Source organism: Equus przewalskii, chromosome 13 (assembly GCF_037783145.1).
Source record: "Equus przewalskii isolate Varuska chromosome 13, EquPr2, whole genome shotgun sequence".
NCBI lineage: Eukaryota > Metazoa > Chordata > Mammalia > Perissodactyla > Equidae > Equus > Equus przewalskii.
Genome location: NC_091843.1, coordinates 46,313,199 through 46,340,955, shown reverse-complemented (window position 1 = coordinate 46,340,955; position 27,757 = coordinate 46,313,199). Strand labels below are relative to the sequence as shown.

At 40.5% G+C, this 27,757-nt stretch overlaps 1 protein-coding gene across 9 annotated transcripts in view; it reads left to right on the top strand.

The window, feature by feature from the left end:
- The window catches only part of MEGF10 (multiple EGF like domains 10), a 164,000-nt gene that overhangs the window by 106,998 nt on the left and 29,245 nt on the right, over positions 1 to 27,757 (top strand). For all 9 annotated transcript variants that reach the window (XM_008529881.2, XM_070569352.1, XM_070569351.1 and 6 more), the window contains 6 exons: positions 1,760 to 1,896; positions 8,187 to 8,399; positions 14,743 to 14,917; positions 16,210 to 16,330; positions 17,129 to 17,292; positions 19,455 to 19,557. In XM_008529881.2, coding sequence (XP_008528103.1) covers positions 1,760 to 1,896; positions 8,187 to 8,399; positions 14,743 to 14,917; positions 16,210 to 16,330; positions 17,129 to 17,292; positions 19,455 to 19,557 — 913 coding nt within the window. The remainder of the gene's footprint in view (positions 1 to 1,759; positions 1,897 to 8,186; positions 8,400 to 14,742; positions 14,918 to 16,209; positions 16,331 to 17,128; positions 17,293 to 19,454; positions 19,558 to 27,757) is intronic.

Below are 27,757 nucleotides of genomic sequence, written 5' to 3'. Positions count from 1 at the left end.
TGGACCGTGAAGTGGGCAGATGGCCTTCCCCCTCAGCCCGGTGGAGCCCGTCTACCACTTTCTCTCTACTCTGGGTGCACTACCTTCATAGATGTTTCTTACCAAAGGCTTCAGCTTAGACTTTGCCTTTGCAACATTTTATTTGTGCTATCATCCTAGGTGCTTTCCAAAGATGTATATATGTCCCTGTTACATATACACACACATGTTTAAACTAAGACAACTAATGTCCTACTTAAGGTGGTTTACTCACATTAATCCTGTTCGTAAACAATATTCAGCAGCATCTCTGAAGCTTATGTGGGACCATTACAAAAAGTGGGTAGAGTCCCTGAAAAAGAGAAAAATTTCACCAGAATCCCTGCTTATCACAGATCGACCCTTGGCACGTTGTTCCTTCAGTCATGTTAATATGTTGTGCTAGAATGGAGGGATTAGAGCTATTTTTACATCTGGCCCCCTCACCACATTGTGAGCTAATTAAGAGTTGTGACCTTATCTTTGATTCTCAGAGCTTAGCACTATGCCTGGCACATGGATGATTCCCAGTTAAGCGTTGAGCTGAATCATCTCTCAGAGGCTTTTTCAGTTCCAGGAGTCTGTGGAAGAACTTTCCGTGTTTGTAGATAGCTAGAAACCCCCAGAAGAGACTTAATTAGCACACCAACTGCCTTTGTGGGTAGCCAGGAGTTAGAGGAAATGTATTTTCTTATGCTTTCCAGAATAAACATTTACAAAACCATCTGGTGTTCACTAGCCTCCAATTTCAGAGTACCCACAGTCTGCCTTTTTTTAGAGAGAAGGAGGACAAAGCAACAGCTTCCAGTAGTTAAAAAACATTTAAAAAATCCCTGTTATTTGGGATATGTTGTTTATTCTAACAATCACTCCAATAAATAGATCAGAATCTACAAGCCCAAGTTATGGAGGCAAGTGAAGTAGAAAATAGTAGGGTATTTCCTTGACTCATTGGTCCAATATCTTATTCTTATCCACACAGGATTGGAATAAATATAATGACGGTGCCTGACAAGATGGACAGCCTCTCGGGCAAGGAGACATGTCCAAGTTACTCTCTTGATTTTTCTCCCTGGGAAATAAGCTTTTGTATTGATCTTGGCTCAGCAATGTTTGTTGAACCTGCTGAAAATAAAAGTGTTTTCCTTCTGAAATAAAATGTCTAGTTTCATTCCTGTGGAAGTATTTCTTAGGCAATGTTATTGTTAATTCAGGTACACAAAATTTCAATCATATGTTAAGCTACATTATAAGAAGTAAAGCCAGTGATGATGTGTGTTTTCTCTAGAACATATGGTAAAGCATTTGGATGTTCCACTTGCACCAGATGTTGCTGTTCATGTAATGGATGCTCAATAAGTATCATTGACTTATTGTACATGTAAGACACAGGAAGAGCACTCAGGAGGATATATAAATTCCTTAGGTTACCATAATAATTTGATGTAGCTTTACCTTAAGCTTCAGTCTTTTAATATGGGTGTTTCTTAAGATTACTCTTCTGACATCTTTGAATGTATCTTAAGATATAGGCCTACGAAGTAAATAAGTCAGTTTAAAATTTCTAACATTTTTAAGATGATGAAGAGAATTTATGTGTTCTAAAATCCCCTCATCTAATTTTCTTGCAGCCCTGTTCCCTTATCCCTCTTTCCCTTTCTGTTTCCTCTCTTTCTCCCTGCTCCTTTGGTCCTGCCCTGGCTGGAGGCCCATCTAATTTTCCAGGTCTCTTTGAATGCAGGGCACAGTGTGTGGCCAGCCTTGCCCCGAGGGTCGCTTTGGAAAGAACTGTTCGCAAGAATGTCAGTGCCATAATGGAGGGACATGTGATGCTGCCACAGGCCAGTGTTATTGCAGTCCAGGATACACGGGGGAACGGTAAGGGACAGTCTTGTATTTCTCTGCCTGTTTGTAGTGGTGTGAAAGGAAATGTGGTAGGGTCCAGGAAGCACCTTCTATACCATGTGTCTGTGACCATCCTGTAATATTCCAGAAGCATCTATAATGTGTCAGCTTGATAGATTCTATTCCAACTCAGTGCCAAGAAACTGAATCATAGACAGCAATGGTGACTTGAAGATACAGAGAAAGCATTAGATATAATAATATCAGCTATTCAGAACCCATGATAAGTATGTCATTCTAAACAATTGAGTATTTAGGACAGCCACTTCAAGTACCCAAACTTTTTAGATTTTAAACATTTTTGGATAGATTTGTTTTAAAATGGGATGTGTACTCAAGTATCTTTAAAAAGTGTGTTGGGCATGAAGTTACCTTCACATGATTCAGTATTCTGTTAGGAATATCCTTCTTTTTATTGTGTGGTAGTGATGGAGTAAGATCCAATGGGACTTGTACGGGTCTCAGGTCCCGCATGAAATAAGAGCAAATGGCTGTGCTCATGTGGTGCTTACATCCTCTGTTTGTCATTTTTTGTATTAGATGGGAAAGTGTTACCCCAGAGGGCTGTGTTCCCCCTACATCTTCTAATTTGCTCGTCAATCTGTTATATCCTGGAAGGCTAGATAACCAAGCTTGTTGGATGTGTGTGTAAAATTACAGAAAAGAGGCTTGAGAGGCAGAAGAGTTTAACAGTTAAAAACAAACATTTTTTGGAACCTGTGCCCTTGGAAACATTCTCATCTATAATGTTCAAATAATAATTGTATTTTTCTCTAGAGTTGTTATAAGGATTAAAGTAGTTAGTACATTAAAGCATTCAGAACAGTGGTGAAACTTATAAATATTAGCTCATTATAGTTGAGTGATTTTTATGAAGTGTATAAATACTAGCGATTATCAACCTGAGTGATGTCTAGGAACTGTGTAAATATTAGCTAGCATTATTTTTTGGTAATATCTGTGATTCAAATTCCTTTAACCGTCTTCCCTATTTTTTTTATTTCTAAAATTCTGGTCTAATTTTATGATTTTTTTTAAAGATTTTATTTTTTCCTTTTTCTCCCCAAAGCCCCCCGGTACATAGTTGTATATTCTTCATTGTGGGTCCTTCTAGTTGTGGCATGTGGGATGCCACCTCAGCGTGGTTTGAAGAGCAGTGCTGTGTCCGCGCCCAGGATTCGAACCAACGAAACACGGCCACCTGCAGCAGAGCACGCGAACTTAACCACAGGGCCAGCCCCTAATTTTATGATTTTTTTTATGATTTTTAATAAGATACTGTAGGGTGGGGTTTTTTTCCTCCACTTAGACTCCACACTTTCTTGTTAAATTTATTTCTAAGTATTCTGTAATTTTTGAAAAATCCCATTTCAGTTTCTAATTGGGTATTTGTGGATTAAGAAAAACTTGCTTTTGAATATTTCCTTTATTATTTAATCACACGACCAAACGTTTTAGTTAATTCTATTGTTATTTTTAGCAAACCCTAAAGTTATTTCATTGTCTACAAATAAAGATATTTGTCTCTTCTCTTCAATATATTTAATGATTATTTCATTTTCTTGAATTGTTGCATTAATTTAAACTGCTAAAACAATGTTGACAAACAGAAGTAAAAGTGGGAATTCCTGCCTTGTTACTAATTTTATTGGAAATGGCTTCAGTATAGTTTCATTTTTTTTGGTTTTTAGTGAACTTTTTCATGCTTTAGTTTTTTTTTTTAATCTCTATTTTTATTAGGAACTTTTGTTAGTAGTATCTGTTTAATTTTATTAGAGGTTTTTTCATCTTTTGTTAATATAATTATGTATTTTTCTGTTAATTTTTTGATGTTAGGAATTATTGACACCTTTAGTACATGGTTTTTATGACATGTAATTGGGCTACGCAGAAAGCTTTTGTGACCTCCATCCTGGCGTATGGTTGTATTTTGGGTAGATGAAGTTGTTAGATGAGCTCTGGATCCATGGCAATAACATCTTATTATAGATGAATCAGGAAAGGAGAGTCAGGAGACCAAGCAGAATCCTAAATAATAGTTTTGTGTAATATTTTAGGGCGCTGAAAATTTAAATATAAATTGTTTACTTGCCCTCCAGGGATTTAAGCCTCAAATTCGAGACGACGTGAAAACAACAAACATGTAAGGCAAGCCATGCTCATCTTAGAAAAGGAATAACAGCTAATTTTCAGGTGAATTTTAGATTTGAGGCAAAGAAGGCAAAAAGCCAGAGAAAGAGAAGGAAAGTGAAGAAGGAACTTGCTTCTTGAGTTGTTGTTCTTATAACTATTGCTTTTCTGATAAACTGATGGCATGATTCCTGTTTTCAGTTGTGCTATCCCCAGCTGGGTTCCAGAGTTAAGACATATACACACACACAATGACAACAAGCACATTATTATTACGAAAGGGAAAAAATGATGGCTTTGGGGCAATTTGTGGCAGGGGGTGTGGGGAAAGCAGCCTCGGGGGCCTGGGGTCTCACCATTGCCCTGTTCTGAGAAGTCAGCGTAACTTGATCACTGAGGTTAGGCCAGAGGGCTGCTGCCTGGAGGAGCAGGTACCACCACAGGCAGCTGCCGGCAAAGCATTCCCAGGATGTGGGGATGGCCCTCCCAGCCAGAGAGAAAACAGAACAAACAAAACAGGCACCTTGGAGGCAGGCAGAGCAACTCATGGGCTGCCCAAAGAATAGGCTTTGAGGTTTGTGGAAAGGCTGAGAGGACATTGTGGTGAGGAAATGTAATGTGGCACAGCCAAGCAAGAGTAAAGAGAGAATGGTTTCCAGATCCTCACAAAAATTCTTCTGAAAGGGTTAAAAGAGTGTTCTTAATGCTAATGGGTTGTCATGGAATCACTCAGGCCATTGGTGGCCTAGCTCGAGTCCATGCACCTGATTGGTGCTAACACCAAAGTTAACACCGTAAGTGTTAGCTGGATGGGGAAATCTGTGAATCAATTGTGGATTCTGTTCAGGTGAAGCCCAGCACTATCCAGCCACACCTGGGTTCCGTGTTCCCCTGAAAGTGAAGAAGAATGGGAGTGAAAGGACGTAAAGTCAGAAATTGTAGACAGGAACTGGGGGGATGTGGCCTTGGTCTTCAGTTGAGGAACCCTTTCCTGTATCCAGGACTGTAGAAGAGTTGGCTCTTTCCCAGCACTTTTTATATTTCCCCCAGAGCAGCAGTTCCAGATGTTAGAGAGGCAGGCAGCTGATCCATCGATTCCAGGTTGAATGAGGAATGTGACTCTTTCACACTAAATCATGGTTTGGCCCAATTATTCCAGTCCCTCTAGGGAGGGACATGCTCAAAAGGACAAGGCAAAAAGAGGGAACTGCCACCCCTTATACACTAACTCACTTCTTTTTCCATAAGTTCTCAATGAGATTTAATTTAATAATTGAAATAGTATTAAAACAAGCCTGTAACCCTCATTGGTTTGAGAATTAGTGTCATTCAGGGTTTATCTCTACTTAATGCTTGCCCATTTTCCCCAGTTCCAGGGCATTACTCAAAAAAAAAAAAAAAAAAATAGAAACTCCAAATTTCCATATTTCTACTGTGGCCAGTATTTCTTGCTATGTCTTTATCTGCCTTCTCTCTTAAGAAAACGTATTTCCTTTTTTACTGATTCTTAAGATAGCTTTTCTTGTTCCATCTGGGACTATAAAAGCAACATTAAGGGCATAAAGTTCATTGGGAAATGATGTTTATTTTGGATAAAGAGGCCAAAAGGGAGATAAGACTGATTAACAAAGACTTTTAATTCAGCAAATCAGGAAATTTTAAGCTACTTGGTGATTGTGTTTTTATTTTCAAGATGGAAAATGTCTCCTTCTAGAAAGGTATCCTACCATTTTGGCTTGGTAGATGGAAATAGACGTAACTATTGCTAACAGGATTCTCTTACAAGTGCAATATTGACAAAAAAGAAAGTGGGAATGTGAACCAACCTTTACATAATGGCTACTTTACTAAGTAAAATTCAAATGGCTTTTTGCCATTTGTAATACAAACTGGTAGTATGTTTAATTATAGGTTAGAAAGGTAAATATGGGTCAGAACCAGCTATTATGGATTTTGTTTTCCCAAAGAAAAGGAAGTCTTTGCCAAGATAGGATAAAATATGCACACTGGTTCCCTGTCATTTGGTAGCAGACGCTTTTCCAGGCTTCCCATTTAGAGCTGTGCTTTTTACTAAGTTAAAATCATAGAGCCCAAAGCTTAACATTTGGGGCCATTTTAGTGATATTATTTTACCTTGTTTATCTTTTTCTTTTTGGTACTGACTTGCAAGGAAATCTGGATAGACAGGTTGTAAAGTGTCTTGCCAGCCTTTAGCAGAGCCACAATGAGGCCAGATTTATTGTACTTCAGCATTTCTTTCTCTAAAGTCTACATCTTTAAGGAATAAACTAAGTGACTTGGCTTATTAAAGCTTCTTGCAAGTTAAAAATAGAGTACCTTTTAAAAATACTGCGGTCTAAAAATAAGTATACTCATGTGTAGCTTTAAAGCACACATCTGATTTTATGCTAAATGTGAGTTCAGTTACTCCAGAACTTTTCTAATGGTTTGTTGAGCAATTGATTTGAAGACTCTGCCTATTAACAAACACACCTAAAGATGTGAAACCAAATTTGCAAGAGGCTCTTTTCCTTGTCTCTATCACATTCATACACTAGAGCCAGAGTTAACCAGAAAAGTTATCAAAGGATTCTCAAGATGTGTCCTCTACACCTAAACAGAATCCCGCCCAGCCCTAGTATTGTTAGTAGCCACACCCTGTCATTAAAGATATGCAAAGCCTTGTGGCAAATAATTGCTTTTCAGTCCCTTTGCTGTTGCTTTCAAATATGCTTGAATTTGTTCTCATGCACTTGCTGCTTGCATTATACCGATCTGAAAAATGCAACGCTGACCTACATTTTTGACTCTGGGTCTAGCATGACTTGAGAGCCACATGGGAAGTGCCTGTTGAGACTCACAAAATGCTCTACTTGTGGTGAGCGCGCGGCTAGAGGAGACCCTGTCTCCGTCTCCCTTGGCAGAAAGCACTCCTTCTGCTGCAGAAAGCCCCATTAAGTCACCTTGCCTGGTCGAGAAGAAACTTGGCTGGATGGAGAGCAAGTCATGCCTTCCATGAAGTGATGATAATTTTCTCTTCCCTATCACAATTCCCTCCAGCAACTCAGCTTCCCACCTGATCCAATTCACCCAGAGCGTGTCCTTCCTCTGGGACTGAGCTCTAATGTCATTTCTTAAAAGACAATAAAGTGAGGGCTGGCCCCGTGGCTGAGTGGTTAAGTTCACACGCTCCGCTGCAGGCGGCCCAGTGTTTCGTTGGTTCGAATCCTGGGCGCGGACATGGCACTGCTCATCAAGCCACGCTGAGGCGGCGTCCCACATGCCACAACTAGAAGGACCCACAACTCAGAATATACAACTATGTACTGGGGGGCTTTGGGGAGAAAAAGGAAAAAAATAAAATCTTTAAAAAAAAAAAAAGACAATAAAGTGAATTTTTGCGGACTGATATTCTTTCCTTGCCATTTGGCATCCCTTCTTCTCAACAGAGGACGATATCCCACTTCACAAAAATTTTGCGTTAGAGAACTCCAAGCCTTCCTACAACCCGCTGGCAGGAGCTCCCCAGGTTGGAATCGAGGACACCTAATTTCAATCGCTCAGACATCCCTAAATCTAAGGAGGAGTTTTTTTATTCGTTACATAACTTTCTAAATGGGGAGCAATGATTACCATTCACCTTTGAAAAGAGCAGACGCATGGCTGAGATTAAAAATTAATGTCAATATGAAATCCAAGAGAATTAAAATTTAGTTTCAAATTTGCTACATACTTTTTCTCTTTGGAACAGGGAAAGAATATTTTTAAATTTCTCAATGATGGGCTGGAACTAACATTTGGACAATTTCTTTTCTCCCTTTCCTGATATCTACTAAAATGCTACATATGCTATTGGCAAGCACTGGGTATAAAACATGCTCCATGTCTCAAGCTTATACTTTTATTTTGCTTTTGTTTTTATTTCTTTTACAGGTCGTATTGTTGTTACTACTAGCTGTAGCCAGTGTAATTCATCTTAATACTTTTCATGCCTCTGAAGGGATAATCACTAAATAAATATCAAATCCAAAAAGCAGTTTCAATTTATACATAACAAAGCCTATTTGAATTGACTATTTCTTTTCACATGGTACTAACTCATCCATCTTCCACTCCCACCTCCTGCTTGATAGATGCCAGGACGAGTGTCCTGTTGGCACATACGGAGTTCGCTGTGCTGAGACCTGCCAGTGTGTCAATGGAGGGAAATGTTACCATGTGAGTGGCTCGTGCCTCTGTGAAGCAGGCTTTGCTGGTGAGCACTGCGAGGCGCGCCTGTGTCCAGAAGGGCTCTACGGCATCAAATGTGACAAGCGGTGCCCCTGCCACCTGGACAACACTCAGAGGTGAGGGTCGGCTGCCCTTGGAAGGAGGTGTCCTCTTAAAGTTTTAACCATCATGTCCCCTATTGGAAGCAGGGATTGTCAGACCTCGCCCCAAGACCATTCCTGCCTCTGGGTCATCCTGGGTAGGAACCACTAGGTAAACGCAAGACTTTTTCACTTGATGGGCGATGATTCAAGTCAGGAGTGCTAAAATTATTAGATGGTCATGGGTGGATATTAGATCCTATTCGCTACTACTGGCCACTGGCAAAAATTATGTTTGCTGAGGTTAGTAGAACGCTTCCCTAAGAAAGGGATTCTCTGACATTCCCTTAGAAGCGAAGTTGCAATGAGAGACGGGTTAAGTCCAGTTTAGTATGTAAAAATATCACAAAATGATTCTCACTGCAACATCTTTTACTTGACAGCACATCTGTGTAGAGAGGAAGTATACTGGTGGAAGTTTTGTGAAAGTGCTTCACATGTGGCTGTCACATGTGAAATATGTTTTCAGAGTGGATTACTCTGCATAGAACTCACCAGGGTCTTTTAGCTCAAAAATCTCACAAAGAATTTAAGAACAGGAAACCATGATCCCACCCACCCTAGTATACCTTGTCTGCCTCTGAAAATATCTTTCCACCCCCTTTTTTCCTTTCCCTCCCCCAAGGACCAGATAAATATCACTTCGAATTCTGGGCTTCATTTGCAAACTGCTGGAAAAGTTGAATCTGACAAAAACGTCGTGCACTATATAGCAGCTCAGATGTTACGAGAATTACTTTTATTTGCATTCGGCACAGCTGTTATTTCATTTATGCCTCTGAAAGATAACTTGTGGCCATGTCAAATCTCAAATGTGCAAAAGTTAAAAGTAAACAGAAGCCTGTGGTTGGTCTTTTCTTTAAACCATTGTTAACGGGGAACAGAACAATGGGCTTTGCAATGTGTGTGTGTGTGTATGTGTGCGTGTGTGCACGTGCTGGAATACATTTTGGTGGGACATATGAAAGAAATGGATTCTTAATATGTCTCAAGCAACTTTGTAAGCTGTTTTAGTCAACTTTTGGTCTTCTTCATTGCAAAATATTGCCACTCTTTACATGACAAGGTTAAATAAGCATCTGGGGAGTAAAACTGAATAATCTCTGTAGGATTTTGTTTGTTTTTCAACTCTCCAATGTTTAAGGAGTTGGCAGGAATGGGGACAAGTCACGAGTTTGGCCCTTCCTGCCATATAAGGCTTGTCCCAGCAAATGGTAAGCCGCGTGTAGTGGTAATTATGAACTTTCTAATACCACTGTGCTGTTTCATTTGGTGTAGACACATCCTGAAATCAAGTAGATTAACAAGGTTATACAAAGGAGCTCTGTTATGAGAAGAACTGGAGAAGCAGAGAAAATATTGGTTTTGTTAGAATTGGGGACCATGTTAATAGTGGCAAGGTGCAAGTGGACAGTTATTTGAGTGACATCAATACTGTGATAATTTTGACATAGGTCATGTGTACCTAAGTATGTATGCTTTAACAGAGAAGTACATGAAATTATTTGACAATCACGTAGATCAAAGAAACACAGAATCTATCTAATAATGTATGTCAAATAATCAGAAGATTAAAAAACAGTTAGCCTAAGTACTTCCCTAAATAATGAAAGCTGTTTTAAAAAGTTAGCTTTTACAAATTTCTGTTGAAACCAATTGAATGTTGATTATATGACTGTCTCGTTGAATTCACAGTTGGAGCCATCCATTTGATTCTTATATCTTGAACTTCCATGTAAAATTGTTGGAAACACACGTTTCCTTTGAACTAAAAGACATAGAATGTTTGTATGAATTGAAAGTCTAGCTCATTCATTTTACCATTTAATCAAGCAAATGCAGCTTGCTATGACATAATTTATGATGTGTATTTATCCTAAAACCTTTATTATTAAAGAGATAACTAATGCAATGTAAACTAATAGGTAAATTGTGAGTTCTATGGATGTACATAATATCGACATATATTGCAGACATATATTTGGGTAGAGGTTTGTATTAGTTAGCTTTTGCTGTATAAAAAGAAAAAACTACCCCAAACTTAGTGGTATAAAACAGTAATTGTTTATTAGCTGAAGATATTTTGCTTTACTGTTTGGCCTGGGCTCAGCTTGGTGGTTCTTTTGCTGGTCTCCCTGTGTTCAGCTGGCAGATCAACTAGAGGCTGGCTGGTCTTAGAATTCCTCACTCACATGTCTAGCATTTGGCTGGATGATAGAGGAAACTGAGCTATACATGTCTCCAGTGTCTAGCAGGTTAACCTGGGCTTCTCTACATGGTGATTGGTTTCCAAATGCAGCAAGAGTCCCGGTGAGCTCCAACATGCAAACACTCTTCAAACCTTTGGTTATGTTGTGTTTGCTAATGTCTCTTTAGACAAAGCAGGTCACATAACCAAGTCTAGATTCGCACTCCACTTTTTGATGGGATGAGTTGCAAAGAATTTGTAGCCATTTTTATTTTGCAATCTATCATAGGGTCAAAATGAATTCAAATATATTTATAAATGATATTAGTATTTTAAAAACAGTGCTATTATAGAGTCTAAAGATGCTCTTTAGTCCACTGTGACCTGGACTTTTCAACTGAAAACTAACTTTTATGGCGGAAATAATTTTGAATGGTAAAATAAAATTCGAGATTTAGTAAGATTCCACATGGGATATGTATATTAGCTCTTGTTATTAAGGACGTTTAATAGCTGTGGGCAATCAGGATGTGTCTATTTGCAAATGCCACCTAATTGTCATTACATCTGAGCATTAATAACGTCTAAGGATATGAATGAAGGGAAATTCAATGACTCATTCTATTTTAGCCAATATTGTATTGGACTCTTGTAATGATTTAACTCTTAAATTGAAATATGTACTAGAATATTTATATCTGGTTGTATGTGCATAAAATAATAGATATTCTTATATGTGTATAATCCTATTTTCATATGTACAAAGCAAGCCTCTTTAGAAAGAAAACAGGTAGGAGTGTATTACCCTTCAAGCTCCAATCTGCTGCTCTAACATTGACACGTAAATCTCATTACCAATTAAGCTGCCTGCATGAGAACCCATCAGATGCCTCCAAAGTGCTCTGGCTTCCTCCATCTAATTACAAATTGCTGAATACTAATTTTGGTGTCAATCAATCTGAGAACCAGTGTGCTGCACTAATTCTCACTAGGGGGCATTGAATATCAATCTCTCTGTCTGCCTCTAGCTTAGTTCAATTCCCTGTCCCCAAATTGTCTGTTTTGTTTAACATTTATGTCTACACCACGAATATTACTTTCTACTTTTTAATGTAAAGTAATATTTTCTACTAAAAGATGTCCTTTTTTTAATAGTATGTTAAGATAAGGTAAACTACTTTACCCAATCCATCACTTGAAATATTTCTCTTCCTTTTCTCAAATGTAGGGCCTTCCTGAAGTAAATTTAAATTTGTCCTTGCTTTTTGCACAATACAGGCTTTTATTGGTCCTGCTAACCCTTTTATTTGTGCTAAATCCTAAATTTTAGCAATTGTTTTTATCTAGCCCTCCTAGCAAGCTGCTATCAAACTTCATTTTTCTTTAGTGTAAAAACAAATAAATAAATCTAGGTTCAAGTTTGATTCTACCACTACCCGTGTGAGATGTCGAATAAATTACTTATTCTTTCTACGTCTCTGTTCCCTCATTTATGAAATGGGATCACCCCTGATGCTGAGCATGGCTGTAAGGGTTAAGTGAAATAAAGCACACGGATTGCTTAGCATGGTGTTAGCACACGTTCAGTGCTCAGGAAATGCTAGCTGCTGATCTGTGCATTCACTTGCCATATCATCATAAACGTCACATGAGTGTTCCCTGCAATTAAGGGTGATTCCCTTTAAGCCATGACTTGGACATTTTAAAAATTAATTTCAGGGGGAAATGTTGCCTTTGTATGCAGTTATACAGATTATAATTTAACATCACTGGATGACTCTGAGATATCAGGGGGAAGCAAATTAATATGGGAAAGCAAGGTCCCTGATGTCAGACCCCACTGCACGTCAACTGTGAGGTTTTCACTTATTCACTCAGTCGCTATTTACTGTGGCCTCCCACGTGCCAGGGACAGGTAACAAAACACACTCAACTCTTGCCCTCATGGAGCTTGAAGTCTAGAGGGAAAGGAAGACTTTAAAGTATTGTAAAAATAGACATAAGATTATAGGTTGTGATAAGTGAGATGAGGAGAGAGAGCAGGGTGCTATGAAAGAGAGTAATAGGTGAGACCTAATTTAAATGTGAGAGGTCTGCGAAGGCCCCTCTAAGGAAGATATTTAAGCTGAGACTGGCAGGCTAAGATGGAGAGAGCTAGGTAAAGAGTGGAGAAGCAGCATTCTAGGCGTGTGGAATAGGCCATGTGAAGCCATCAGTAGAAAAAGCTCAATGCTTTGACAAACTGAAAGAACTCCATTGCAGTTGAGCAGAGTAAAAAGAGAGAATGTTGATGAAAGAAGCGGTTGGAAAGCAGGCAGTGGCCAGATGATGAGGGCAAGTGGGCTGCATTGAAGGTGAGCATATATCTGGTGTTACAGGGACTGTTTAGTTTAGGCCTATTGTCCTAGTATAATTATTAGTAACTCCCTCTCCACTCTTAAAAATGTCCTAGTTTAGACAATAAGTTATATCGTCTCTCTACCTAGATTAAACCGTATGGATTTTATTCTAAAGTCTTTGAAGAGTTTTAAGAAGAATGATAAGATCTACTTTTAGATGATGACACATGAGTGAATGCAGGGAGAAAAGTTAGAAAGCTATTCAGGAGCTTAGGAGATAGGTGACATTGGCTTGGAGTAGGATGGTGACAATGAAAATGAAGAGATGTGGATTGATTCAGGACACATTTTGGAGTTAGGATTGTTAGGTCCTAGTGATGAAGTGGAGATGAGGGAGGAGTTAACAAGAATAACTCTGAAGTTTCTAGTTTAGACAACTGAGTCGCTGGTGGTGCCGTTACTTCAGTGGGACAATTGAGAGCCAACGGTGAGTGAGGAATGAAGAAAGGGAAGAACAAGGGGTCCATTTTTGGCATGTGAAGTTTGAGATGCCGTGGAGATGCTAGGTGTCTGCCCAAGGATAAACAGATAAGTAGATCAAGTAGATCTAAGTAGATCTAAGACTCAAACCCTTGTCTTCTGAACCCAAACCTTCTATACCCAATAAACCATCTTAAATGTAGAGTTGTGCTTGGATATTTCTTCCTGCCATGTTTCCTGAGTAATGCTTGTGACCAATGCCAAGGCCTTTGCTTGTGGGCACTTAGTTGCAGCAGAGGCCTACGAGTATGTTTAAATAAATTTGTGAAAACGAGTAACAAACTGTCCACCCATAGGCTTTTTCTTTAAAGAAAAAAAAAATGGTAGAAAATGAGATTATGGGGTGTGGTTGAGACCCTCAATTGACAGACCAGGACATCAGGCCCAGGGGGGTTATATGCATTCACTAAGGTTAACTAGACAGTGAGAAAGCTGGACTTATCTCCTCAGTCTTCATCCTCCCAGGTCACTGTTCTTTCAAGAGTAGAAAATCTATAAGCGGTCTTCTGATGAGAGATCATTTAGCAAACGTCTTATGCGACAGTAGATTTTATTGTTGGCTGTACTAAGGGGAGGCTTTTGTCTCCATCAGGGGAGGAAGTCCATCTTTAACAGTCTTCCAAATGTGAGCAGAGCTAGTTTGAGTATTAAGATTTTCCTTTGGTGAGAAGCACATGTGTTTTGAGGGCCACAGAGTGCCCTATTGTGTCAACTGCACTAACGCGTGCAGCTTAGCACAGCTGATGTGTCCATTTGCCATGGAGCGACAGCTGGCTGCCTGGCCATCAATGCGGCTGCTGTTTCAGGTAGAGACAGCTGCTCCACCACCAGGTATGGGGAGCTGAAAGGAACAGGCTGAAAAGGTCACTGCTTTTGAAGTTCCTTAGATATCACCCTGGTTGATTGATTTGGTATTTTCATTGGATGGAGTTCTTTAGATCTTCTCTTCTAGTTGATCTCTTATTGAATTAGTGCTTTCAATTTATGAAAATTGAAATGAGCTTCGGACAAAAGGACACAGTTGTAATAATCATCCTGCTAGAACATGATGCTGATTTCATGCAACATTTCTGTAGTACCAATCAGGTTTGGGCCAATTAATTAAATCATGCCAAGCCTGGGAATGGAGTTTGGGTGATCGTGCATGGAATTGCCCACACTTTTAGTGATCATGGCTAAAGCAACATTTGCACGGGCCTTGGGTGTCATGTTTACCCGAGAATGACTTGCTCCTTTCATCCACGTCTCTCAGCTGTCACCCCATGTCTGGAGAGTGTGCCTGCAAGCCGGGCTGGTCGGGACTCTACTGTAATGAGACGTGTTCTCCTGGATTCTATGGAGAAGCTTGCCAACAGATCTGCAGCTGCCAAAACGGGGCTGACTGTGACAGTGTGACTGGAAAGTGCACCTGTGCCCCAGGATTCAAAGTGAGTGGCTTGGGCTCTGGAAGAAGGAGACGAGAGGTACAATGGGGAGCATATTGATACCACGATTTATATGACCTTTTCTGAAGTACAAATGTGCTAAAATCAGTCACTTTGTTAACAGAGAATAAAGAGAAAAGTCATAATGAGAGATGTGAGTAATTACCTTAGAGTGATGACTTGGAAAGCTGGCAAAACTATAAATGTGGCATTAATATTTATTTAATTAATATATGTCATGAATATGATGTATTTTAATTATTTCTTACATAATTATTTTACTGTGTTTTATAGGCAACAAAAAAATTACTGTTCCAAGTAGGAAATGTATTATTGTCAACAATTTTTGTTTTAATTCCATGCAATTTGAAGGCACATAATATATCAAGTTAGCGTTTATTATGTATTTACATTCGATGGTTAGTAGTAAGTAAGTTTTTCGGCCCCTTTGAGAATGTACACCTTGCAGATATGCCTGTAAGCCAATAGAGCAGAATTTAGCCTAGTTTCTAGGATTTCTCAGCTACAGTTAGGAATCTTTGTTTTAAAGGAAGATGGGTTGTTCTTGAGTTATTTTCTTCCGTTTTAAAGAGGAGCACATTAAACTATGAAGAATGTTGATGACTATTCCAGAGCACATAATGTAGAGCGAATGGGTCCTAAAGTCCCCGAGCTGAGAGGGTCTTTACTGGGTTTTCTAACCTGTGTTACAGTTCTTTGGTCAAGCCCTTGAATTAGCCTTGTCTTCAGAGTCTTCTGTTTTTAGAGACGGTGACCTCCAGGCACCTTTGGTAACTGACTTCTATGTTTAATGCTCACTGTCAGATAATGAATTGAATCACGCTTCTGGCTGAGTGTGTGTTCTGTTCTTTGCTTCATTCACTAATCATATTACATATTGTACAAGGAAGTCTATGAAGCATTGCAATTTAATGTATCGTTCATATTTATGTTTATTTATTGACTAATTTTAGAGCTATAGTTTATTGTTATGTATCTGCTTGTCTGAACAAGGACAAAGGGTTTTGTATTTGCTGCAAAGGAAACCTAATGAAGGCAGCAGGCTTTTTGGGTCTTTTTCAATCCTGTATCCTAGCAGGTAGCTAGCAGCTAGCATTGCCCTTGAATCTCTAAGATTTGTAGAGTGGTGACGTTATAGCAACTTTTTAAAATAGAGGGTGTTAAAATTAGAGAGGGAGTATAATTAGCATTGCCAAGATAGATTTTTGTTTGTTTGTGTTGGCCTTATTTCAGTTGGTAAAATTGCACATATTTCCCTATTTGTGCCTGTCTAGGGAATTGACTGCTCTACCCCTTGCCCTCTGGGGACCTATGGGATAAACTGTTCCTCTCTCTGCGGCTGTAAAAACGATGCTGTCTGCTCTCCTGTGGACGGGTCTTGTACTTGCAAGGCCGGTAAGTGGTTGAATGAGTCTTTTATCTGATCCTGGTCCTATTATCTCCTAAAGTCACAGGAAAGAAACCTTGACTGGGCTTCTAGCTCTAACTGAGCCAAAATTCAGTGCCTGAACTCAGCAAGCCCTCACCCAGGGTGAGCTCTCCTGCTCTTGCGAGTACAAGGGAGAGGCTCACATGAGGTGAGCTCTGAAGCTGATGCCAGCTCCAAAAGTCTGTGAGTCTCTGTGCTTTAGGGAGGAGTAAGCAGGCAGACATGTGTCCGTGCTCCTAAATTGGCCTAAGGTCATGACAAGAGCTGCAGCCAAGCACCAATTTTATGTGAGGGCCAGAATGCATTTATTTGTTGTTGCTGCTGCAGCCAGGACTCTGGCTACCACTGTTCATGGTTAACGGAGTCCTGCTTTAAAGACAGGATTGTTCTGTCAAACACAAACCTTCCTTCTCTCTCCCATATAAATATTTCACTTTCCCAACCTGAACAAAACTCAGCATTCCAAAGTGTCCATCACTATACATTCAAGGTGCCCCCATTCCAAAGCTCTTCCTCTAGTAGCCCAGTAGTGCCTCTCAGTGTTGGCATCCTTGTCCATCACACGGCACACACGGATGTTTGGGTGCTTCTATTCATTTCTGATGGAGGCTTTACATGAAAGAGCCAGTGCTGTGTGTTCTGGGGCTGGGGACACTGCTGTGCATCTCCAAGATGTTTCTAAAGGGAAAGGTGGCTGGGAAAGGCTCGGCAAACTGCCTGCGGCCTTTGTTTCCTCACATGCTCTGGTGTTCTTGTCATGGCAGGCTGGCACGGGGTGGTCTGCTCCATCAGCTGTCCCAGTGGCACATGGGGCTTTGGCTGTAACTTAACATGCCAGTGCCTCAACGGTGGAGCCTGCAACACCCTGGATGGGACCTGCACGTGTGCACCTGGATGGCACGGGGAGAAATGTGAACTTCCCTGCCAGGTACGACCGAACCACTGCCCCAACTGGGAAGATCTGGGAGGAGCTGATGCCAGAGGGTTAGCTTATTTTTGCAGTTTTCCTGATTTAAAGTGTTTGAGTGTGAACCAAACCTCAGTAACTATTAGAAGAATTGGGGTGCTTGAACTCAAATCCGATATAGGATTGGAAATGGGGTAGATGTGGAAATTGTTTAGGTAGCTTTGTGAGAATCACTTCCTTCTTTTCCTTCATCTCTACCCCCACATCCCTCATTGCCTCCTCTATTTTCTTTGTTCTCATCCACCCATCTCTTTGTGGCAGCCAGTCAACAGCATTTGTCAAACACCCAGTGTATGCCTGTCAACTCTCCAAATATTGTGTTTCCATTATAATGGAAATCCTCCAGCCTTTGGGGTGGAGAGTGGCAGGGAATTGAAAGGGGGTGGGATGGTGTCATAGAAATGCTCATCAAGGGGGTGAAAGAAGCTTTGGAAACAGCCGGTCTTTTAATATAAATATCTCTAGAGTCACAAGAATCTCCAAAGATTTCCCTAGTTCTGTGCCGACTCCTTTCCCTTGACCTGCTTCGGAGATATTCGTCGTTATAAATCCCACACTGTGTCTCTCGCGGGCTGGCAGAGGGTGCAGAGGGGAAGTGCATTCTATAGTAACATGCGGATTTCTCTTTCTTCCTGAAGCTCTTGGCTGGTTTCTTTCCCTCTTTCCTTCACTCTTTCTTCCTATCACAATTCTTTTCTCCTGAGCCATTAAGCATTCTCTCAGTGGTGCGTGTTCTCTGCCTCCAGGAGACCATCTAATGGCAAGATGACACTGTGACCCCCTGAACAGGGTCTTCCATGGAGGTTCTTTTCTCCCCAGGCTTCCTCTTCATTAAGTACAACCCATTTCCCAAGGCAGAGAGGATCTGCCCTGGGCTGGTCCGTGCCCTCCAAACCCCTAGGACAGAGTTAAATTAGTTTGCTGCCTCTCATCCACCAGTGAACAAATTATCAGTGCTCTGAGATGGGCGTGAAGATCCCCTTTCATTCCCAATGTGATTGTAGACCCAACAAAGCCTCTGGTACCATCCTGTCCTTTCTCTTATGTTAGATGCGTTAGGAAATCAGCAAAGACTGATGGTTTAGTGGCTCATATTGTAGCAAAGCTAATTCCTCTGCAACCCTATCAAACATTAGTGGGGCCTAAAAAATAGTTTATTTATTTTATTTTAATAAGTTCTAGACAAATGATTATGCCATCTAACACCCACTACCTGTTTTATGCTGGTTCTCAGGTTCCTCCCTCACGGTAATTGTGCACGTTGTGTTTTTCTTAGTACGTGGGTGGTGTGGGAGGTTTGTAGTGCCCTCCCTCAGTTCATCAGGATCTGGCATGGAAGAGCAGGGCTTGTAAATGCAGAGCTTTCCATTCCTTTCCCACAAACTAAGTGATCACGAGACCATGAAGAGTTTCTTCTGCACTGGACCACCAAAACTGATGTGCAAGTGAAAACGTTAAAGTCTGAGAGGAGATGAGTGAGGAGGGGGTGCCAACTCGTACTCCACGCTCTCTTAGGATCTTGAATCAGAACACTTCATGTTCTCTAGACTTTATCGAAAGGAGGCTATTAGTTAAGAAAAGTAACAAAAGACATTCATTTTTCCTTATAGTTCCACATATCCCACTGGCAACTTCTGGAAACAAACTTAATTCAATTAGAGCTATAATACTTTTTAAATTTTGAGCTTCTCTATGTGGATCAGGGTCCACCCTTTCCAGTAAAGAATAGGATGCCTTGTAGGGAATATTGGACTAATTTATAAAAATCTTTGGGAGCAAAAGAAAATATTTTTTTATGAGTTGTGGCTTACGATAAGATAAAAAAGATTCTTTTAATTGGCATATTTGCGTATACACATCTCAACATATTGGCATAGTTGGTTTCACCATTTGTATGTCCCAACCATTATGTCAGACATAAACTAAGGTTTGAGAGATTTTAAAACACTGACCTCCTGGAGCCTACATTTGGGGGATGAGAAGACATGGGAAGAGGTGATTGTGGTGCATGTTGCTGAGAAGTGTTTGGGAGAGGAAGGGGACATATCTGAGATGGCTGACTGTGGCCCTTTTTGTCCCCCATCATGGGATTTCCCATGCCCTCATTGCTGTCTTCCACGCAGGATGGCACATATGGGCTGAACTGTGCCGAGCGCTGCGACTGCAGCCATGCAGATGGCTGCCACCCCACCACGGGCCATTGCCGCTGCCTCCCCGGATGGTCAGGTGAGAGCCAAGGACCACTGCTTGAAATGGGAAATGTGCCAGTTTATGCCTAGTGCTCTTTACTATTTCAAAGAAACACACGGGTCAACTTTTCAAAAAAATGAAACTACAGTAGTCTCCAGTAAGGTGACACATTTTTACCCAAGAAATGCTACTGCTGGGTCTAATTGATGTGTAGTCCAGGAGTGGCTGTCTGTTCAACCAGCCCGGGTGGTTCTCTTCAACCTTCCTGTAAGGTCCAACCACCAGAATTCAGACCAGCGAGAGGGGAAAAATGTGAATTTTGTGAAGAATTTAGCAAGACCTTTGTGGTATTTTTGAGCATTGAGGAAAGAATGATTGAAGTAAGCCATAAGAATCTAATTAAGTTCACCTTACTGAGGCAAAAATATGAAATGTTAATGTTAATGTGGTTAATATGCAAATATTAAAATATTCTTTACTAGAAATAAAAAAGTTTTAAAACTTTATTTTTCTTATATTAATGTTAATGATATCATAATATGATTATCAGTTTTTCCAACCACAGGTGGAAGTTCCTTATTCATATGATTTCGTGGTTTCAGCCAGGAAGTTTATCAAACTAGCAGTGGTCTTAGAAGAAGAACAATGTTTTGGCTCGTGATGTACAGACTTGGGAGAGGCACCAAATGCCCAAGCAAATTGAGAGCTTCTTCTTTTTTTATACGCTAATCAAGCCTATCCTAAAAAGACAAAAACAGACAAAAAAATGGAATTTTAAAGACTTATTAAGAAAAATTACCAAAGAAAATGCAATATAAAAGTTGTTGAACATTAGGATGGATGAGAGGGATTATATTGATGACCGTTTCCAGTGAAAGTAAAATAAAATGTTTGATTGCTGATATGCCAATTTAGAGTGAAAACTTGTTAAACTAAAGACTAGATTAGAGATAAATAACTGAACTAAAACTTTCTTTTAAAATTATCTTCTCATTTGAAGTCATTTGTGAATGTGTGCGTGTATGTGTATTTATATATATTTATATATATGTGTGTATTTATATATATATAGTAATTGTAGATAAATATATTTGTGTGTGTATATACATATAGAGAGAGAAGAGAGGGAAATTTGAAAGACAGAACTATTTCCATATTGATCATTCAGTATCCTCGTAAACAGTTTTTAACTTGTCCTCTAAAGGAGAAATTGATAGTAACAAGCCAAGTATTCTCTTTAGTGATGGTTCATATTTTTAGAAGATGGATCTTTCAGAGGAGAATCTTATGTCTCCATACTAGAGATGTCACATTCAGGAAATCATGGAGTCAGAGTGATCTTACCTTTTAGAAAAAAATGCATACAAAGAAGACTCTAGGGAAATAATATTAAGTAATGCTTATTGAGAGCTTACTGCAGGCTCACAACAACTCTATGAGGTAGGAAATGTTATTTTCTCCTTTTTACAGATGAGGAAGCTGAGACCAAGAGAAGTTAAGTGTCTTGACCAAGGGTCCCAGAGTCAGTAAATGTGAGAAACAGGATTTGCAGCAATGCTCTCCCAGCACATAGCCAGCTCTCTTAATTGCTGCACCCAACTACCGTACACAGACTTATTCCAGGAAGTGCTGGGGGAGAGGGCAGTCATGCTGAGATTTATTTTCAGCATGGATGAAGACTTCTGAGAACTACATGGGAGGACCCTCGTGATGAGTGCTGATAACCAGTAATTTCTCTTTCTGTATATGAAATAGCTTTATTGAGATGTAATCGTATACCATAGAATTCACCTATTTAAAGCATAAAATTCACGGTTTTTGTATATTCAAAGAGTTGTACAACCATCACCACAGACAATTTTAGAAGATTTTCATCACCTCCTAAAGAAACCCCATTAGTACTCATTAGCAGTCATTCCCCATTTACCCCCAACTCACCAACCCTGTCTTCTCCCTTCTCCCCCTCCCGTAGGCAACCACTAATCTACTTTCTGTCTCTGTAGATTTGCCTATTCTGGACATTGTATCGATTCATACAATGTATGGTCTTTTGTGACTGGTTTCCTTCACTTAACATAGTGTTTTCAAGGTTCATCCATATTGGAGTATATATCAGTATGTCATTTCTTTTGACTGCCAAATAATATTCCCTTGTATGAATAGACCACATTTTATTATCCATTCATTAGTTGATAGAAATTTGGGTTGTTTCCACTTTTTGGCTGTTACTAATGATGCTGCTATGACCATTCTTGTACAAGTTTTTGTGCGGATGTATACATGTTGGGTATATATTTACATGTTGGGTATATATATATTTAGGGGTGGAATTGCTAGGTCATAGGGTAATTTTTTAACCTTTTTAAGAATTAAAAAGAATTGCTAAACCGTTTTCCAAACTGGCTGCACTGTTTCATCTTCCCACCAGCAGTGTAGGAGGGTTCCAATTTTTCCATATCCATGCTATCATTTGTTATTATCTGCCTTTTTGATTATAGTTATTTCTGTTGGTGGGAAATGGTATCTCATTGTGTTTTCACTTTGCACTTCCCCAATGAGTAATGGTGTTGAACATCTTTTCATGTGCTTATTGGCCGTCTGTACAACTTCTTTGGAGAAATATCTATGCAGATACTTTGCTTTTTTGTGTGTGTGGAAGATTAGCCCTGAGCTAACCTCTGTGCCAGTCTTCCTCCACATTATATGTGAGTCACCACCACAGCATGGCCAAAGATTGGTATAGGTTTACCCCTGGGATCCAAACCCATGAACCCAGGCCGCTGAAGTAGAGCATGCTGAATTTAGCCACTACACCATGGGGCTGGCCTTTTTGTTTATTTTTTATTTTATTTTATTTTTTTGAGGAAGATTAGTCCTGAGCTAGCATCTGCAGCCAATACTCCTCTTTTTGCTGAGGAAGATTGGCCCTGAGCTAACATCTGTGCCCATCTTCCTCTATTTTATATATGGGATGCCTGCCACAGCATGGCTTGACAAGGAGTGCTGGGGTCCATGCCTGGCATCCAAACCAGTGAACCCGGGTCACTAAAGTGGAGCATGCGAACTTAACCACTACGCTACCAGGCTGGCCCCCTCCTTTGCTTATTTTTTAATGGAGATATTTGTCTTTTTATTATTGAGTTGTAATAATTCTTTTTATACTCTAGATATATGACCCTTATCAGATATACAACTTGCAAATATTTTGTCTCATTCTATGAGTTATTTTTTCACCTTTTGATGATGCCCTTTGCAGCAGAAACATTTTATAGTGATGAAGTCTAGTCTGTCTGTTTTTTCCTTTTGTTGCTTATGCTTTTGTCATCAAATCTAAGACACCATTGCTTAATCCAAGATCAGAAACATTTATGCCTATGTATCCTTTTAAAAGTTTTATAGTTTTCACTTTACATTTAGGTCTTTGATGCACTTTGAGTTCATTTTTATATGTGGCATAAAGTAAGTGTTCAACTTAATTCTTTTGCATGTGAATATCTAGGTGTCCCAGCACCATTTGTTGAAAAGGCTATTCTTTTCTCCATTGAATTGTCTTGACACCCTTGTTAAAAATCAATAGACCGTGAATGTGAGAGGGTTCATTTCTGGACTCTTATTTTTGTTCCATTGATAAATATGTCTATCCTTATGCCAGTACCATACTGTTTTGATTACTGTAACTGTGTAGGAAGTTCTAAAATTGGGAAGTGTGAGTCCTCCAACTTTGGTCTTCTTTTTAAAGATTTTATTGGCTGTTCTGGGTCTCTTGAATTTCCATATGAATTTTAGGGTCAGCATGTCAATTCCTTCAAAGAAACAAGGTAGGCATTTAATGATGATTGAATCTATAGATCAATGTGGGGAGTGTTGCCAACTTGACAATATTAATTCTTCAGATCCTCATCAGTAACCTCTTCAGTGATGTCTCTCCATCTTTTGAAATTTGTTGAGAGCATCTCTCACTTCTGACAGGAGTCAACTGAGACGAATTGCCATGTGCTTGATTCCTAGTATCTGAGAGCTGCCTTGAGAAACAGAGCAAGGCTGGTGTGACGGACTTTCTTTTCTGTCGATAGGAACTCCCCACGGACACAAGGACTTTCGAGCCCTCTAGTTTATCCTTCACTTGCAGAAACTGAGTTAACTCTGACTTCAGATATGAAATTTTACTTTTCCGTGTTTCTGTTTGGCTCTCAGTTGCTAAATGTTAAAACTACATCACACCAAGGATTAAACCAGATTTTGTGACTTCACAAGGGTTCTTGAAGTTCTCCAATGGAGTGACCAGTGCTCAGTTCTCAATGACCGCAGTGAAGCAAAATAGCTTTTGTAATCCTCTGACAAATTCAGAACTTTCCTAACAGGCCGTATCGTTTGTTTTGACCAATACTCCACCAAATCTACTTTGTTCTTATGAATATAGAGGAAATACGAGGTGTTCCTGAGCACGCCAGTCACTGCTCAAGTATCCACCTGCTTTGATGATTTAGAACCAGCCTTTGAAAGACATACTCTAGTATACATGAGAAAAGAGGAGATATGATTTGGCTTGAAGCCAGCCAGAAAATATGTTAGTTGCATTCCACAGTCTGGGTCATGGGGTAAGACAAATTATCCCATCTGGCCTCAGACCTGTGGAACTCCTGCGGGAATGCAGTGGCTTTGTCACACAGCATAATCTTGTAATCCTCTGTCCATCTGTGTCTGGTTTGCTTCTCCAAAGGGGAGGAAGCTTTGCAGCTTCATGTTGCTCCATCACTTGTCGCCCACTGTCTCCTTTCTTCAATGGTTCCAATGTCTTGTTTCTCTGAGTCTTCTGTGTGGGCCGTTGGTCTGCAAGTGTCTAAGGCTGCTGTGAGATGTTTTTTCAAAGAGGCCATCCCCAACACTCACACTACCTCATAAGGACCTTTCTCAAGGGAAAGAAAGCTTTGCTTTTCATTTAGATGACAGGTTTGGGCTGAAGAAAGAACCGAAGCCCAGGGAAGCAAGTGATTCTGTTTCCTTCCTCCCTGTTGCCGAGATTGCTCTAGGTGAAATGTCAAGTGTCTCAGGACAGGGTAGCAGTGTGTGGGGTAACAGTGAGGCTTTTGTGAAGAAATCAGTGAAATCTAACACAGGGACCTGAGCTCTTCCCCCGACCAAATCGAGGAGGTGGTGTAGAGGCACCCACAGTGCTCGGCCAAGGACACTGTGGGGAAAGGCTGAGCAGGTCCCCAGGTGTGGAGCCTGGGATAAAGGTCAGGAGAACCTTATCGCTCTTGACAGGAAACTGACACACCTGAACTGAGGCAGTCCTCTGCTAACGTGATACACCATGGAAGTAGGCTTGCTTTCTTACCATGGGCCTCATCCACCTCTCCTCGTTACTTCACCTTCTTTTCTAATGTCTGACTGTCTTTTTCTCCTAAAAGAACTGAGACTGTTGTTTATTTCCTAATTGATAATCCCATTTTACCATAATAAAAAAATTCTTCAGAATGTACTACCATACAGATTAACCAACACTTAAGTTACATCTGATATCCCAGATGCTATGTCCAAAAGAAATGTACCATTTTTCCAAAGAAAAGACATGCACATTTATCATAGAAGTTATTTAAAACCTTAATTTGTTGACATTTTTAGCCAAAAGTCTACTTATCAGAAAGAGGCAGATTGCAGTAAAAAAAAAAAAAAAATGGAGAAAAATGAAACACCTTCCAGGATATAGGCTGTGCCTGGGCTCCTTCTCCCACACCTCTGCTGAACACACACACACACACACACACACACTGCTATAAAATGAGACTGGCTTTCAGAATCATTATTCTGAAATTCCAGACGTCAGTGAAATGTAATTAGTCGTGTGTGTGTGCATGTGCGTGTGTGTATTTCCAGAGTCCAGAGTGATATGCTTTATAAAGTATTTTCCAAACACAGTAGAAACATGCTGACTTGTCTGTCTTTCTTCTGCTCTGGCTTCAGGCAGCCAGAACACCTCTTCACTGGGTGTCACAGCTAATCAAGATTCCATTCCAGCTATGTGGGAATGCATGTGGGCTCCAGCCTGGTTCCCAGCCCTGGCTAAGATCACTGTCACCTGGGAACTCTTTGAACTTGTACGTTCCCAGTCCCCACCTCACACCTCCCGAATGAGAATCTGGAGGGTGGGTAAGGAGGATGGAGCCACTGCCAGCCCATAAAGCACCTTTTGTACAAATTTGGAAAAGGTTTGGAAATCCCTCAGGATGTACTTCTTGGCAAGTAGAGTGTGAGCTGGATTTCTGCCCTGACTTAGCGGTTTGGTCAGGGGCTCTTGTATAGTGTACAACCTGCACAACCTTACTTGGTGGCCTTGTCTGTCATTTCAAAACTTTCCCCAGTGGCCCATGCAGCGGCAGTTACCAATCTGTAGACTGGCCTCAGCTATGCCTTGCTACTGTTGTTATTGAAGAGGTGGGGGTCTGGGGGAGCATTTCGGTGACAGAAGCCTCATAGCCAGCGGCAAAAGACTAGAGTATGCAGTCATACCAGAAAAAAAAGTTAAATGCTAAATTGAGAGAAAAGAGATTAGGACACTAAATCAACCTCCAGTAGTCTTGGGAAAGAGAGAGGGACTAGCAAGCCATGGTATAATGGTCAGGAGGGGAAAGAAGGGTAGGAAGAGAGGCAGGGTGCTTGCCTGAGCCCAGCCAAGAAGGGGGCGTTGGGAGAAGGAGAACCCAGAGTCAAGTTTATGAGAAGAGGCAACTTCTCTTCTCTTCGCAGCAAGCAGACCTCGGCCTGCAGTCGTTCCAGCCTCTCTCCAGGACAGCCCCCCTTGCTAAATTTCCCCAAACACCAGGTTTGACCAGCTGAGTGAATGGCTGCTTCAGGTACTGATCTGTCCCAAAGTGATCTCTCCCATAGCTTAGTGAGGCCCGAATTGTTATAAGGGGAGACCCACCTTTCCTCGTCCAGTGACATGTAAGTGCAGCTTCAGTGCAAATGAGTTTTAATTATCGTGCATGCACCCAATCAGCCACAAGAGCAAATGACTCGTACACTGTCTGACCCTTTAGGGTACTAGGGAGCGGAGAGCATGTATGCACAGGCATATGTCTGTCTGGCAACAAGCTCTTGGGGGAAAGGAGTTATATAAAAGTAGAAGATGGGATCCTTGAAGTGAGGGTGGAGAGAGGGCTTGCTCTCCCCAAAGAAAGGCTGCAGAAAAAGCCGCAGCTTCCAGATCTCCCAATCTGACTAGCAGTCTGACCTGCTTGCTTTTATCTAGGTCTGGACTAAGGCAGGCCATGCTCTCTGCTGTTTTGTCTTGCTGCTGCAAAGGCAGACATCTCTGATTTATGTGACATCAAGATGTTTTTTCTAACTTGGTTACCTATATAAAGCAGACCCTTTTTAATGGGTCTTTAAAATTCATAGTTTCCATAGAAAGATTTAATTTAACAACCATTTGCTGAGTATCTCCAAGCTGTAGGCACCCATCATGCTTAAGTGCTGGGAACATGGAGATGAAGTGGCACCAGCTCCCGGCTGCAGAAGGAAGCTCTCATTCCCTCGTTCCCTCGTGGCAGACACTGTATGCGAGGTGGAGACACCAGGGAGTGACGACAGGATGCTGCCACTTTGTTGGCCGGAGGATTAGAAAAGCAGAAAAATCATTATGACTAAATGCTGTAATTCCTCTGTCTTATAATCAGCAAGCCCAATAATTATTAACAAATCTCTCTCTTTGTTCTAATATATGTTTAATAGCTTGTTGCTCAGGAAGACGGTGTTGATTCGAAATCATTTCCTTCATTCACTAACTCCCTAAATATTGCAATACTGGCATGAGGAATGTAAACAATTAAGCGAGACAAGAAGTTTGGGTTCTATCTCTGAGAGGGGAAATAATGACACCCCAGATGATTTATTTTCCGCATTCATGCAATCACAAATGCCTAGCGAATGTTGATTTCACATCGAGGCTGCTGGCAGACTGCATCAGGCATTAAATGCACGAACATTTCTTTAGAGCTGCTTAGCTGAAGTTTATCACGATCATTCAGCCATTGCCTAGCAACTTGTGAAGGCTATCAAAGAGCTCTTTGTCCTCGGTCCTGGCAAAAGCAGTCCCTCACAGATCTCCTTATCAGTGTCAGAGCATTTATCGGGGGAAAAAATGCTTCTATTGAACTGGAGATTCCTGCAAATTTAGAGATACCCCCTTCCTATTTTGTCCTGTCTTCCAAATGTTTTAGGAAGTTGTTTCCTG